The 14,488-nt window shown below is 39.9% G+C and overlaps 1 protein-coding gene across 17 annotated transcripts in view; it reads left to right on the plus strand.

The window, feature by feature from the left end:
- CAMK2D (calcium/calmodulin dependent protein kinase II delta) overlaps positions 1-14,488 on the plus strand; it is a 164,392-nt gene that overhangs the window by 128,368 nt on the left and 21,536 nt on the right. For 3 of the 17 annotated variants that reach the window (XM_064450570.1, XM_064450571.1, XM_064450572.1), the window contains 5 exons: positions 739-776; positions 2,322-2,354; positions 6,659-6,718; positions 8,317-8,358; positions 10,907-10,955. In XM_064450570.1, coding sequence (XP_064306640.1) covers positions 739-776; positions 2,322-2,354; positions 6,659-6,718; positions 8,317-8,358; positions 10,907-10,955 — 222 coding nt within the window. The remainder of the gene's footprint in view (positions 1-738; positions 777-2,321; positions 2,355-6,658; positions 6,719-8,316; positions 8,359-10,906; positions 10,956-14,488) is intronic. The other 14 variants (XM_064450574.1, XM_064450573.1, XM_064450578.1 and 11 more) reach the window with 7 other exon arrangements.

Consider the following 14,488-nt stretch of genomic DNA (forward strand, 5'->3'; position numbering starts at 1 on the left):
AATAATAAGTTTTCTTCATCGGAAGCAGAAGCAAAGCCTACCGTCTGTGATTATGAACTCCTAGGAAGCACTCCTCCAGAACAACACCTGGCTAGCAGACTGTTCTTCCTTTCTCGTTTGCAACTTTCCTGACCTTTCACGAAAGGTGCCTGATGGCGGGAAATCCCCAAAGAACCAGTGCTCAGAAGTGCTTTTTTAAAACCCAGTTTATTTTTCATTAGGTGGAATAGGTAGTGTTGCACCCCACTAGCCTCTTTAGGTACCTTATTGATCTCATATTGGTTACTTTTCTGTCACTGTCATATTAATAGCACCATTAAGAGGCCAGTGGGCTCTACAAACACCCGATCAAGGTCCCTGCCATCAGAACAGTTATTTTTTTGTAGTCGTATCAAACTATCACCATCAATAATTGTGAACATATTGCAGTTGCAAAAATGAACGTACCCAAAGCTGCTGCTTCTACACTCGCCCTGCTTCCCCTGTGCCACCCACGGAGGTCTCTCCTTGTATAAGTACAGTTAACCCACACCTTTAATCAGTGAAAAAAGAGATGTATGATAATCTTAAGTATTTGTAGGTTCTTAAATATTTCATTTCCTAGACTCAGAGCAAGAAAAGGAGGAAATAAAAGCTGAAAACCTTATCTGCAGATGGGAGGCAGTGGGGGTTTGCTGCGAAGCCGGTTGACCTCAGCGGTAACAACCCGACACTGAAATTATTTGTCTCCTTTTACAGCAGCCAAGAGCTTACTGAAAAAGCCGGATGGAGTTAAGGTAGGTTAAACCCGTGCTTTAAAATATATTTTATTAGTTCACCACCTATCTGTAACTTCTGCCAGTTTTTAGCATTGATTATTGTTATTTCTTTCCTTTCTCGAGGTTGTTAATAAGTGCTTCTTACCCTATATTTGATGAAATGATTAAAGTTAGTAGGTGAAGCTTAAAAAATGAAACAAGCCTTTGAAAAACAAGCATTTTAATAAGTGGAAGATAGAAAACTGTTGGAGAGAATGCTTTTCTTGCTATTATAATGAAGGATGATTGTGTAATTAATGACTCAGTGTTATTAATTAGCTTAAAAATAATGGTTTGATGGTGGGCATGTTAGATTTTTAGGTATCGTGTTTATCTGCAGCTGTATTGCCTCTGTGTTTCCCCTTGACTTTTCATTAGATTTCATGGAAGACCAAAAGTTTACTGGTAGGCTTGGCTCCACATGAAGTGTATTCTGCCAGATGTACTTGCTATATTTGGCAGAACTGGAGGGGTTTACTATCTCAACAGATCAGCTCATCCTGACTAATAGACCTTGCTAAGAAGGGAACATTTTGGCAGCTTTCATACATGATTTAGAGCTCCTATTCTCATGTCACCAGATCCTGCAGGAGGAGAGATGCTCCACAAATGAACGTTCTGGATAAATACTTTGAAAAACAGCCAGAAAAAAATTATGTCACTCAGCAATGAAAAATATATTATTTCTTTTCTCGGAGGACTCCCGAAGACTAAAATAAGTGCCTCAAGCTTTCATTATATGATTCAAAAAGATAGTCTTCTGTGCTCTGTGTGTTTACTCAGAAGTGTGTCTTTGACCTGAATTTTAATTTTCTATTTAATCTTAACTTTTTACTTTAACAAAACATTGTATACTTAAATACCAGATTCGTAGTATACTTATTCCTGCTCTCCCACACATCTGCGCACTTTTCCTATCAAAAAAATCATGAGACTGACTTCAAATGAAGTGAGTACACTACGATTTCAATGCTTCTCACTGCCGAGTGGTAGATATCCTAGTTATATGGAGAAGCACACATTCAGTACTGTTCTGTCATTCCTGTGGAAAACCCTTACCGTGATTCGTTGTGGAATATATAAATTTTAGGTACTCTATCTGACCAGCTTTTCCTTTTTCAATATCATTCCTCCTACAGGTCTACGATGGTATTTGTTATATCTCAATTTCGATTATAATAATGGAAACAATTGTTGCCAAAATTTTGCCTAAATTACACTCTTCTTGGGGTTTGATACTTTGGTTTTCAGCACATATTATGTGTCTGCTGTTTGTCTGCATGGTCATGTGGAGCAAAGGGAGTAAATTTACATCTGGGGAAGTCTATTTTTGTCATTTCTGGTATTGAGATACTATGTACTCCGTAGCATTTTTCCACTCCTTCCTACAGCTTAAGCTGTCGTTTTCTTAAAAGAAAAAAAAAAAAAGCCAAACCAGAAATATACTGTACTCCGTGCCTTGATACTTCAAATCCAACCAGTCACATTTTCTTCTTTTCCTTTCTCTCTGACTGGTCAATTCAGAAAAGGAAGTCCAGTTCGAGTGTTCAGATGATGGTGAGGATCTTTATCGACAGATTTTTTTTTTTTTTCCTCCTGTGAAACGTTCACACTTAGCAATCAAACAGTTGCATTTAGTTTTGTTAACGTACCGTGAGAAGCTGCAAGACTTGAAAGTACAACCTTGTGAGTTTTAAGCCTGCAGTTGCTATATGCCACCCACAGTGAATTGTTCTGCAGTTCTTTCAAGCAAGCTTTTTATTTTATTTTTTTTTCACCTGGGGACATATGAAAACAAAAAAAAGTAGATGTAACATTGGCCAATGCAGCTGTCCTTAGTAAATACAGATAGTAACAAAATAGTACTCTTATAACAGCCTTCTATTAATGTTTAAAACCTCCTTATTTTGAAAGCTAATAGTATTAATATCATAAAATGTAACACAAAGCAGATGGCACAGTGAAATAGTATCGCTTTCATTGAGCCACTGTAGACCAAGATGCCATGCTAAATGCTCAGGAGTAAAAAAACAACCCATTTCACAGCCTTTCCATGCTCCAGTTTCCCCGCTAACTTCCTTCACAGCTCAGGGCTTTGTCACAAGATGTCCCGACTGACAGTCTCAGTAACTTCTCTTCCTCCTCAACCCACTCCACAGTCTCCGTGTGATCCCACACAGCAACCTACCCTATTCCTGTTTATTATCGTTTTGAATCTGACTCTTGAGATGTTCAGGAAGACCAGCCATGATGCCCTGGCCAGCTTCTGTTGTTGCTGCTGGCAGAGAGAAGGCAAATATCCCTCATCCACGCCTTTCACCGGGAAGCGCAGCTCTCCTTGAAAAGCAAAAATCGCTGGCCAGGTCTGAGCAGACATGGAGTTATATTGGTCATGAGTCTGTCCTTTGGGAGAACGTAGGATTGCTGGGACAGGGCATCAGTGTCCAAATGAGGGTCACCGGAAAGGTACGGTGGGGATATTTCTAGTACCCCAAACGTGAAGCGTTTTTGTTACAGAAGTACCATGTGAAAGATTAAGTCCCAAGATCCAGGTTTTCTTTCTTAAAATATTTTTATAATATACTGGAAAAAAGACCAATAATGATTCTACAGCCATGCCCAGCTGTTTGGGGCGTTTGTATGTGTCTGTCCTGCGCTACTCTCAGAGCTAAGGGAGTGGCTTTTGACAAGCAGTGCGTTAGTATAAAAGTTTTCCTACTTCGCAACGAATAAAAGGTCACCACTTAAGCGTAGCTCAACGTCAGAATAACTATTTTGTATGAAAATATGTTACTCCTTCCGGAATCATTTCCCTTTGCATTAAAAATATATGCAAAATGCACCACGTGTGTTCGTATATTAATAAAAGCACATTTATACGTTCTAAGAGAGAGAGAAAGTGTACAGGCTTATTGCTGTTTTCTCTCTAAGTTTCAAAGGGTTTTACCAAGTTCTGTTTTCACAGAAGAAATAACTGTATTTTGAATTACGCTATCTCTTTCTGCTTCTACTAATCAATGCTGTAGTCTCGATATCTTCCTAAGAAGCTTTGAATATACTTCCTGCAGTTTTCAGCAGTAGCTGTAATGGATATTGTTTATTTTTATAGGACTTTCACACCAAGGGAGTATGGACCCAAGCCTGCTCTCCTTACTCAGGCAAAATTGAATTGAAATTTGGTTAACCTGTTTTCATTACGTACTCAACGAGCATTTGTTTGGCGTATCCCTTTATTTTTCGTATTAAGCTACTACTGAACAGGACTGTACGAAATCTGGTGAAATCTTCATTTCTTTCCTCATGTTTTTGCTTTATGTCTGTCTGCCTTTTGGTAGGGCCTTTTTAGTTGTAGTCTCTTGATGACTACGCTGTCGTAAAAATACGAGCTTGTAGTTATACAACTTGATATGAGATTTTTCTCCTGTTTGGGAAGATTTAATATGCCATCAAGCTGTGTTATACGTGTTCCCTCTGCTCCACAATTCTCCCATAGAATTTTCATTTGCTGAAGTGGTTGGGTTTTTTTTTAAAGTGTTTTCCTGAGTAAGGAGTTCAGCTTTTGCCCATTTCACAGTCCTATAAATATTGAAGCAAGTTAGTTGATACATAAAATATTCGATAATCCTTATGTCGCCCCATGAATGACTTTATGCACTAAGGTATTTATTCTCTCCCTGTGTTGAGTTCAGACACCCCTGCAACTTATGGCTGTAACTGTGAACAGATAAATGAAATTTATTTGACAATAACTAGGCCAAGCTGGGCCATAAACTAAACACTTGGAACTCAGTAAGCCTCGTATTTTCTCTCAGTGACAATTTCTGTAGAAAGACCATTGTTTAAAAAAAAAACCCAAACCTGTTTCTCATCCTCCTGCTGTAGAGCACTGTGAACTTTGATTTTAAATGGAAGAGAATTCTTTTTATTCTATACGGGAGAATGGTTCCTAGCACAAATAGTACTAAATAACATTTAGTGTTGAAATAACGTTCCCTGACATAACTAACAAGACTGGTTTATATTCTTCAAAGCCAGCTAAACGTTGGTTACGATAAGGAAATTTGCAGTCGGTAATTAATTAATGCGAATCCCGTGGACACTTCCATAATCTAGACGCATCCTCAGTGCAGTTCAGCTCAGCTGCAGTCTACAAGTCAGCTGCCACACCTGTGCCACAGTAAAATAATCATCAAAAACTGCCGAGGGCATGAAGTTTAGTGAATTTTCCCAGCGGTGCGAACTTCTGAAGGCTTGAATTTAGCAAAGCCTCGGCCCAGGCAACACGTAAATCGTCGCCTCCGTGACTGAGAAGCTGAATGCTTCATGTGAGGCTACAGAGTCACCGGGAAGTTTAACTCAGCTGTCAGATGTTTCATACGCAGCGCCGTTCGGTCCGCTATTCTAGGACTTCCTCTCTCTCAACGCCTTTTCATACATGTGACTTAGCGTATTGCCATCTTCTAATCGGTTTAGAAAGGCTTTTCTTTTAGAAGAAAAACCACCAAATTTTCACCCAAACATTTCTAGACTGGGTTTCTTTAAATGAAGAAGTTAATTACATTTTTACGAAAATCCATTAATGAGACAATTTTGGATTTTTTTCTTTTGTTTTGCGCATTTCTTATTAAGTTCTGTGACTAAAAGGTTCAGTAGAACACTTTTTTTTTTTTTTTTAATCAAAGTCCTTCCAGACAATATGTATCTATACACCCAGTTCTGCATGCTGCTTTGGACTGCTCTTGTTACAATTAGACGTGACCAAAATGTACGTAAAATTCTTTTTCGTCATTGTTAAAGAAAACAGAAATTATACTTTTCAAACTAGTTTTACTATACCTTAATCTTGCTTCTTAGTGCATGTAAAAAGTGGCTCGGTACATTGTTTTTCAGTATTTCTGTTCTTTTCATGCCATGGTGTTTATGAAAGCTGAATCTTAAAAATGGATTTAAAGAATCAGATACCTTTAAACTTCTTGCTGAACAGTTTAATTTGAATTAAAATTTTGTATAAGGAAAAGCAAAAGTCTTGTAAAGGTGTAGTACTACGCTAAGCTTAAGAATTAACGTGATGACAACCCACCTGTGAAGTTAGGCAGATACGTACCGATTCGTGGAGTAAGACCAGAGACACTACAGTGTGAAACCTTACACTTCCAGGTTATAGCACCAAAATTGAAAGGCTGATGCCCAGTTACTGCAGGATTTTTGAGACTGCAGAGAATCCCAGCTGCCAATTATTGTTGTCTAGATTAAAACAAAAAAAAAAAAGCTAAAGGGGTGCCAGTCTCTTTCTAGCATCAGTTGTGTTTAATCAGATCTGGAATCAGTTATATTTGTTCAGATCTGTTCCCAGAAGCCGGTAGAATGAAACCGTAGATTTCTGGAGAGCTACAAATAATCAAATATTATTTGTGGTAGCGATGGGTAGTTAGAAATAAAGAACAACTGGGTGCAATTATTTAATACTGTTGCATGTCAAGAAATGGCAATGGCTATTTCGGAATTTCCTCAAACCCATATTAGTTCTTTATTCTTCTTATATGTGATTAGCTGCTGCTTAAAGGCCCTCTATTCTCTGAAGTGTCACGGCTGAAGTCACCTATACCTTACACAGACCTTCGGGTAGTGCCTCTGGAAACCCGCAGCTAGCATGTTGGGAGCAGTTGCAGCTAGCTGTCGGATCTATTGTTAGCGTTCTTTCAAGTTCATAAGTTCATCTTTCTGTGATTCTTTATTTCCATATCTATATCTATATATAGATATCTATATCTGTATATAGATGTTCTATACAGAGAGATATAGATACGGTGCCTACCGCAAGTTCTAAGGCCTGTCTGTTTCTATTTTCTGCATACCTACAGATAAACAACAAAACGAACGTGGTAACCAGCCCCAAGGAAAATATTCCTACCCCAGCGCTGGTATACCTGCAATCCTCCTTCTCACGCTATCTTGAAGTTTTGGACTGTCTTCTGTTTGTTCTCCCTTCCTTTTTTGCTTTTTCATGCATTTACTCTGTTTGCTTTCTAAAAACAGGTTTTGGAAAAATTTTTTGTTTGAATTATGCTTTCTTTCTTTTTTTTTTTTTTGTGAGGAAGCCCATTAGAGCGTGTTTATTAATAGAAAATGTTACATGGAAGCTGGATGCGGTAGAGTCATAGCGTTTGTAACTGTAGTTGGGTTTTTTGCATGCTGTGCCAGAAAGTGAGTAGAATGCGCTTTATGTTGCTCTTAGCTCTTTGCCTGATGACCGTTTCCATCGCTCTAATGCTAACCCTTTGCACAAAAAAGAAAAGCAAGCTCCATTATTTTCTCCGCTTTGTCTTAGTATAAGTATTGATACCAAGGAGAGCTAACAGGGTTATTGCCAGGCTACCATAAAATAGACCTTATTCAGATTCTCATTCCATATTTCCTAAAACTCAGCAGGACTTTGCAAGTCTTCACTGGGATCAAGAGGCATCTAGTGCTAAATATTTTTGCTTGTTTCTCTTACATGTAAGTCTGCAGGAGACATTACTCATTAATAAGCTCTGTTAGGAACATATTACTAATCCGAATGCTGTTCACAAATGTTTCTATTGCAGTCTTGCTTTTATTAGTAGCTCCTATTTCGTAGGCATACGTGCATCACGGGGCTCACAAGTATAAATGCCCGTGCATAGGTACCTGAATTTGTCAGGTATTGTTTCCCATCCGCCTGCGTATATAGCTTTGGAAATGCGGATAATTCACACGCGTCGGGAGAGATTTTTCCTCTTGAATTTTTTCGTGCAGCTGGCACTGAAGCCTACATTGCTAAGTCATTTCTAAGGACCACTTAACAGGTTTCGTGCATGGGTATATGGCACTCAGTTCCCAGACGTAGCCATGCGCGATAGTCAGTGCTGAAAGTATGCTGGCTAACTGCCATTTCAAAGAGTATTTAATTATTTAATTTTTTTTAAGGGAGAAGGATTTGGGGAAATTACACTTTAAAATGATGCAAAGTTCCCTCTCTCGCTTACTTTTATGCTGCAATTCGTAGTCATTTACGTCTTCCAAAACACAGTAGCGTTTAGAGGTAGTTAAATTCATCCTCACTCCTTACAGATCAATCTGTATATTTATTTGCTCACTTAATACTAATACAAGCAAACACGCTTAAAGAAAAGAGACGATTTCTCGCCACCTTGTCTGGCCTGGCTGGGACAGGAAAACGCGCAAAGCTTACAGTGTGCCCTTGTGCAAAAGAGAGCCTCTGCAGGTCTCCAGAGCTTCAAAGCCCTGCATACATTGGTCATGAATAAGGTCTCTGCATGCTGCTGCGTTAGGTGAGATGGTCTTTTTTGCTGGCTTGCTGTTGAGGAAATCTGTATGGGAGACATCCAGTTTCACCCTCTGGCAACAGTTAACATTTGATTTAGCTCTTGTCAGTGTTCGGCATTTGTGGGCTGGCTCTTCTTGCGCTCCCTCACACTAATGAGAATGTATTTACCAATGGGAACTCTTTTTTTCTCTTTATTTTATTCTCGCTCAGGAGCCCCAAACTACAGTAATCCACAACCCTGATGGAAATAAGGTATTCAGAAAGAATCAACTCCATCTTGCTTTTCCACACCACACATTTCATCCACTATTCCACAGCAAAATAGGGCCATTCCAGGAATTTCTCAAGGAAAATCTCAGTCCTGCGTTTGTTACACCTGGTGTCTCTTGAGCCTGTTTTCATTTGTGTTCATCTGCTACGTGTGTCCTGCTGATTGCCGAGCTTCTGAAGCTCTTGGGGGAGTCGGTAGCAACTGGCAGAGTTCAGTACCCTGTGCAAGCAGGCTCAGGGAGCGTGGGGTCTCTCTCTTTTCAGCCAAAAATGCTGCAGTCTAAGTAAAACCAAAGAACACTGTTTTCAGAGTGTGGTGAGATTATACTGACGAGTTTTATGTGCAGTTGGCACCCTAGATAAAGATGTCATTTCAGTTTATCCCATCTGCTGTCTCTCAGCATGCTTATACACCATGTTGTGATGTGTCGTTTGCACAGGGCTTTGGTTTTCTTCCATAACATCACTGAGCAGTTTCCAAAAAATTTTAACTTTTCAAGTGACAAAGAGGTCTTTTGATTTGTATTCATTTCCTTCATGCTCTTTTCTTTTCCTTGTGTGTTGTGCTGTTTGCGTTTGGCAGCTGATTCCTAAAACGCGTTTTGTTTTTGGTTTTTTCATGCATGGACTTGAAAAGGGCCAGGAAATATCATCATTTACATATAACACATGTCCCTAGGTTTCCTGGGAAGAATTGACTCCTCAACAAAAATTTCGCTGTTGACAGCGTTGACTTAAAGAATTGACATTTCATTTATCTAGTCTTAACTGCTTGTGGTTATTTCATATGAGAAGGATTGAATCCGAGTGAAAAAATAACGCATGCAGATATTTCTCGAGCATGAAAGTGCTGGTGGTGTGTACTGTGCTTGTATTTCCCATTCCTTTATGTACCTTGCATTTGTCGAACATACAGCTTTTATTTTCATGTTACTACTTTTTCAGCTCCCCAAGTTTAAACTCATAGGCAACAAACCACCTGTGTTTGAACACTAGTCTAATCTTTATCGCTGAAGTCTACTAAAGACCAGAAAACCCGGATAAAATATTGGCGTGACTACATCTACTTGACTTTATTACATAATCGTAGCCATTAAGATACTCAATGTCCCAAAAGGTCACAGCAGACAAGCAAACCACTTAATGCGGAGAGTTACTCCTAAATTGGTCTGAGAGACTGATCGTTGTAGTATGGCAACTGGAGTGGATGCTTCAATGTTACAGGCTACATCTGCCGTGTGAGCTTGTGCATGGTGTTTACAACTTGTATTTGTTGGGGGGGGTGGTGGTGGTGTTAACTTATAAGTACCTTATCTAATATTTTAAGTGATAGAGCATGATACATTCGTGTAGAGTGAGACGTCTAACACCAGCCAGTTCAGGAAAAGCATGGTGACTTTTTCAGTTTTGTTTGTGTGTGAATTCATTTGTGTAGTTTTATTTATGGATGCACATACGTTTTGGTTTTTTTTTTAAGGTCTGAGTAATGCGTTAACCATTTTGAACATTCCTTCGGCTCAGCCTTGTGAGGACGCAGTAAATAAAGGGCACTGTCAAATTTGCCTTGTAATATTTAATGGTAAACTCCTTTTAAGAGTTAAATACAATACTGTCTTCTGCCTCTCAGATAAAAATAGACCAGTTAATCCTTTTTCCTACCGAGTTGTGAAATAAAAAAATATATATTGATTCTACTTTTTAAGAAGGTGCACAGATTTTTAAAATAAAAATCCAAGTTTAAAAACTTTCTGGCTTTCTAAAACTGTGTACCTATTAGATTTGACAGCGCCCTGTTGAATTTGACTGTAATATTTCATGTTTCTGGTAATTCATGAAAGACTGAGATACAGTGTCCTTGCCTTTTTAACAGCTTGGTGGTTTAAGCCTAAACTGTCTGATAGATGAGTCATTCCTCTACATGACTGGTTGGTTGAAGAATACCATGACAAAGATACCGTAGTTTGTCAAAGTCATTATCGTATATTTTTTATCACAAAGCCAGCGTAAAAATTACGGAATCCGATCCAATACCCTTAAAATCACTGCGAGACTTTGTTTTAACGTACATTGCATAAGTCGTATGAGCAGAAAAGCAGTTGTAAATTGTAGCATGCAGAAGCCTGCATATTTAAAGGTTGGAACGGAATGACTTATTTTGCACAGTTGGTTTAATCGCTAAGCTTAAAATGGCAAGCTCTCCTACTTGGCTGAGGTAATTCATACGACGTGTCAGATGGACTTTGTGCAGTTGGGTGTTAAAGAAAAAAAAAAAGTTTCCTTTGCATTCCTGTGAAGTAAAAGCATTAGACAGCAGGAAATGTATTTATGTTCCCTACTGTAAAGAATGGCAATGTTTGACATGAGTTTCAGGTGGAAATGTCTTAATCAGTGTGTGAGCATTTGTTTGTGAATTACATCCCACCCCGCTTCAAGGCTTTGCATGATATCTGTAACTAACTGTAATTTTCAAAGGCACGCAAATAAGGCTCGCCTTCTTTTATACATTCTACTTCTATTTACTTCTCAACAGGAATCAACAGAGAGTTCCAATACAACCATTGAAGATGAGGATGTGAAAGGTACGATTTTAAGCTTGAAACGTTTGGAGAAGCAGGAACATGAGTTATGTGAACGTATTTCATTAGGTCATTAAACATAGAAACTCCTAATGGATCTTAAGAGAGAATACTATTTTTCCCTGTTTAAAAGGCAGTACTTTTATGCTCTTCTGTGTTACTTCTGACATGTTTCAGACGTACCTTTGACTTTTCGTTTCCCAAAACACCATTTGCCACGATGTTTTGGAATGAAGAATATAAAGTAACTGCTTATTAACTAAGATACTAGTTCCAGAACAGTAGTAGTAGATTAAAAAAGTGTCAGTCAGTCCTTTGTATCTCTTACTTACCTTGTGTACTTGTAGCATGCGTTTGTGCTTTGGGTTTGCTTTGGTTTTTTTTTTTTTCAATGTCACCGTTTTAACTTTTATTCTGTTCAGATGCCAGTGTTTTTTCATGTTTCTCCTTTGTTCTGTCCATACACGTATTTTAATCTTCTTTTAGTCTTTAAAATCAATAATTTTTTCCATAAAATTAGTTCTGTAACTTCACAGATACTGGTTTTGTTTCTGTTTTTTCCCCCTCTAAATATTACACTGTGATGTTACTCGTACTTACGTTAACAACAGCGTATTTTAAAGCAAAGGTTTTTAAAAAAAGAGAGAATTAGGTTTGTGTATCTCTGGTTCACAGGAAAGACTGGTTTTCAGCCTCAAAGAACAATGTTGTACATACAGACAAAACGCAAGACAGAGAGGATAGCAAAGATAAAACGTGGAGAATGGAAAAGAGAATTCTCAGTGAACCATCATAATACGGGGTTTGCTTTATGTTGGAAGTAGCATAACGCCGAAGTCACTGTTAGAAGTGTGTAGTAGCAAAGCTGCGCCCTAAAATACAGACTGGAATCTGCTGAAGAGCTTCATTGGCCTCTGAAGAGCGTTTTAGAAGTTAGATAAAAACATAATGTCGTTACAGTTCTCTCAAATGCGCCTGGTGCGGAGTTTCTGACTGGGAGAACAGGCGCTCTGCATGTTTGATAAAAATAAGGGTATTGCCAGGGTAATGAATTGATAGCGTAAGCATGAAAGCACAGTCTGCTGGTAGCAGCTGTCCAAGGAGCGCGGTGTTGAAAATGCAGATTTTATGTTATGCCGCAGAGGAGATTCATCGGGCAGGTGCATCATGGCAGCTTCGCTCAGGCTTGCACAGGAGAGCAGAGCAAGCGGGTGGCAGAGCCCAGCGCCTTGTTTCCGCTGCTGCTCTTCGCACTGCTTTTGGAAAGGCTGAGGAGCTCAGCTGGTGTACGGGCTAATATCTGCAGTCTGCTGTGCCACAATAATTCCCTCTGCTTTTGCACAGTTGGCGTTCCCTCGGTGGAAAGGAGGTTTTCCTACCCACTGCTAGTAGCAGTGTAGCTGTAGATGGTGCCTTACGGGACTGTGGGAGCTGCAGTTAGCTCTAATGAAGTCACTGATGTCGGCGCTTTGTTCTCAAAGTTTCGGTGAATCATTTCACCTCCACTTGAGCAAAGTCTCAGGCGCGTTAACAGCCAGGACCCACTCACTTCAAATAACAACCTAGCGATAGCGGTTTGAGTTAATGCGAAGTAATGGCTTGGAGAACAATTACAGGTACCTGCAGCTGATGCGGAGGAAAATACAGTGTCATTTACCTTTATTCATAACATTTTGTATTTCTTCCTTCAAACCATTATGTGTCGTTTAACAACTAACCTCATTAAATGAATAATTTAATTACAGGGCCTCTGCATGATGATACGATGTGACGTTACAACACTAGGATTTTTACAAAATTCTGTCTGAAGCTTAGCGCACGGAATTATATCTCAGGAATACAGTTTTAAGAAAAACAACGATGAAAATGTTTTGCCTGATCCTTTTATATGATTCTGTACTCTCACAGTTAAGAGCAGATCGGATGGCCTCGCTGTACTTTATTCCCCAAACAGAAAATTGGATCTTGCAGTAATCACGGGTCTGAGAGACAAGATGCTGGTTGTGTCCTTCTCTCTGCTGTAGCTTAGTGACAGGTGTAAAATATTTAGCAGCTGAAGCTTTCTGTTATCTGTAGGTGCCCGACCCGTTGCTACATCATAGCGATACGAAGGGCAGAAAATGGATAAGCCAGTAGGATGGGCTGAGGCTGTGCTCCAGAAAGAGTGTTGCACTGGGTGTTTTCTGGAGACCGCAGAAGCAGGAGCTGAAAGATGTTAAGTGCGCTTGCAGGAGAGGAGGCAGAGTAGTGCCGTACTGCTCTTCACCTGCTTTGGTGGGGAGGTAACCTCGTACGCAGAGGCAGCTGTTTCAGCCTCAGGTCCGTGGCCCTAAACCAGGGCGGTGCCACCGCCCCGTTCACCAGGCACCCAGTGCGCGTTTTATTCCAGTGTATAGGGATTTCATTTTCTGTTTATTTAGAAAACAAATGTAATCTCCCTGTCATTAATTGCTTGCAAGCCTGCTTTTTTCCCACTTTTTAGTATTCCTCTCACACTTCCAGTCTTTCCACTGGAGGCAGTTTTTCAGATAGTTTTATAATAAATTAAAGCTGACGGTACCCCTGGGGTCTGATTCCTAGAATGATTCAGGGAACGGGCAGTCCTGCAATCCCGACAGCTATTACAAGCTCAAGCTTCGTGCTTTAGCAGGGTACTGAGGAAAGATACCTTCCCCTTACGCCAAACTTGACTGCTGGATGTAGATTTTCTAGGACAACTGTGAGAAAGCTGTTCTCGTGTCAGGAACAGCTACTGGCTGCAGCTGGAGATAAGATACTGGTAGGAACGAATGCATTTCAGAGGCAGCAGAGAGAATTCTCTCAGATTGCTGCCTGTCTGGGTCCTTCTGCGTACGCTCAGGACGAGGCTTGTCACCAAATTTGAGATCTAGAAGGAGCGTTTGCCACCTTAGGTGATAAAGGACCTTTAAAATCTTTTTGCTTTTCTTCACAGCATGGAGTACAACATGGGAAGGGTCTCTCTTCTTCCTGCAAAGAAGGGAAATGGGGATGCCACTCTGTAACTGGGAAGTAGCATTAGCATATGCTTTATAGTATTGCAGCGTGGCCCATACCTCGCAGAGAAACACTCTTCTTTGCAAAGGCATGCAATCTATGCACTTTATTCCTTCTCCCACTATTCTAACACCAGTTAGAATTACACACACAGGTACAAGGTCCTTTCCTTTGTACAGACTGCACACCCCACACACACCCCCAAAAACATTCAGCTCTGCATCAGGTGGTTTTCTTATTTTTTATTGATTTGACTCTTTAAAGTTGTGCCCAAGTCGTGTGGATCACGTGAGCCTGCGTGGGATATACTGTCTCCGGCACAGCTGTGGTTTTGCGTGCCCTGTGGGAGTGTGTTGTGTGTCTATGCATGTCTGTACAAGGTATTACAAATGTTACAATTCCTTAAGAAAGGCAGCAATTAAGAAAAAAATAACTCTTAAATCAGCTGTCACAGGAACGGATTCTTACCTCATACGTATAAGGGAATGCATACAGTATTCCCCTCTCCCATCAGGATCTCG

This window comes from Phalacrocorax carbo, chromosome 4 (assembly GCF_963921805.1).
Source record: "Phalacrocorax carbo chromosome 4, bPhaCar2.1, whole genome shotgun sequence".
NCBI lineage: Eukaryota > Metazoa > Chordata > Aves > Suliformes > Phalacrocoracidae > Phalacrocorax > Phalacrocorax carbo.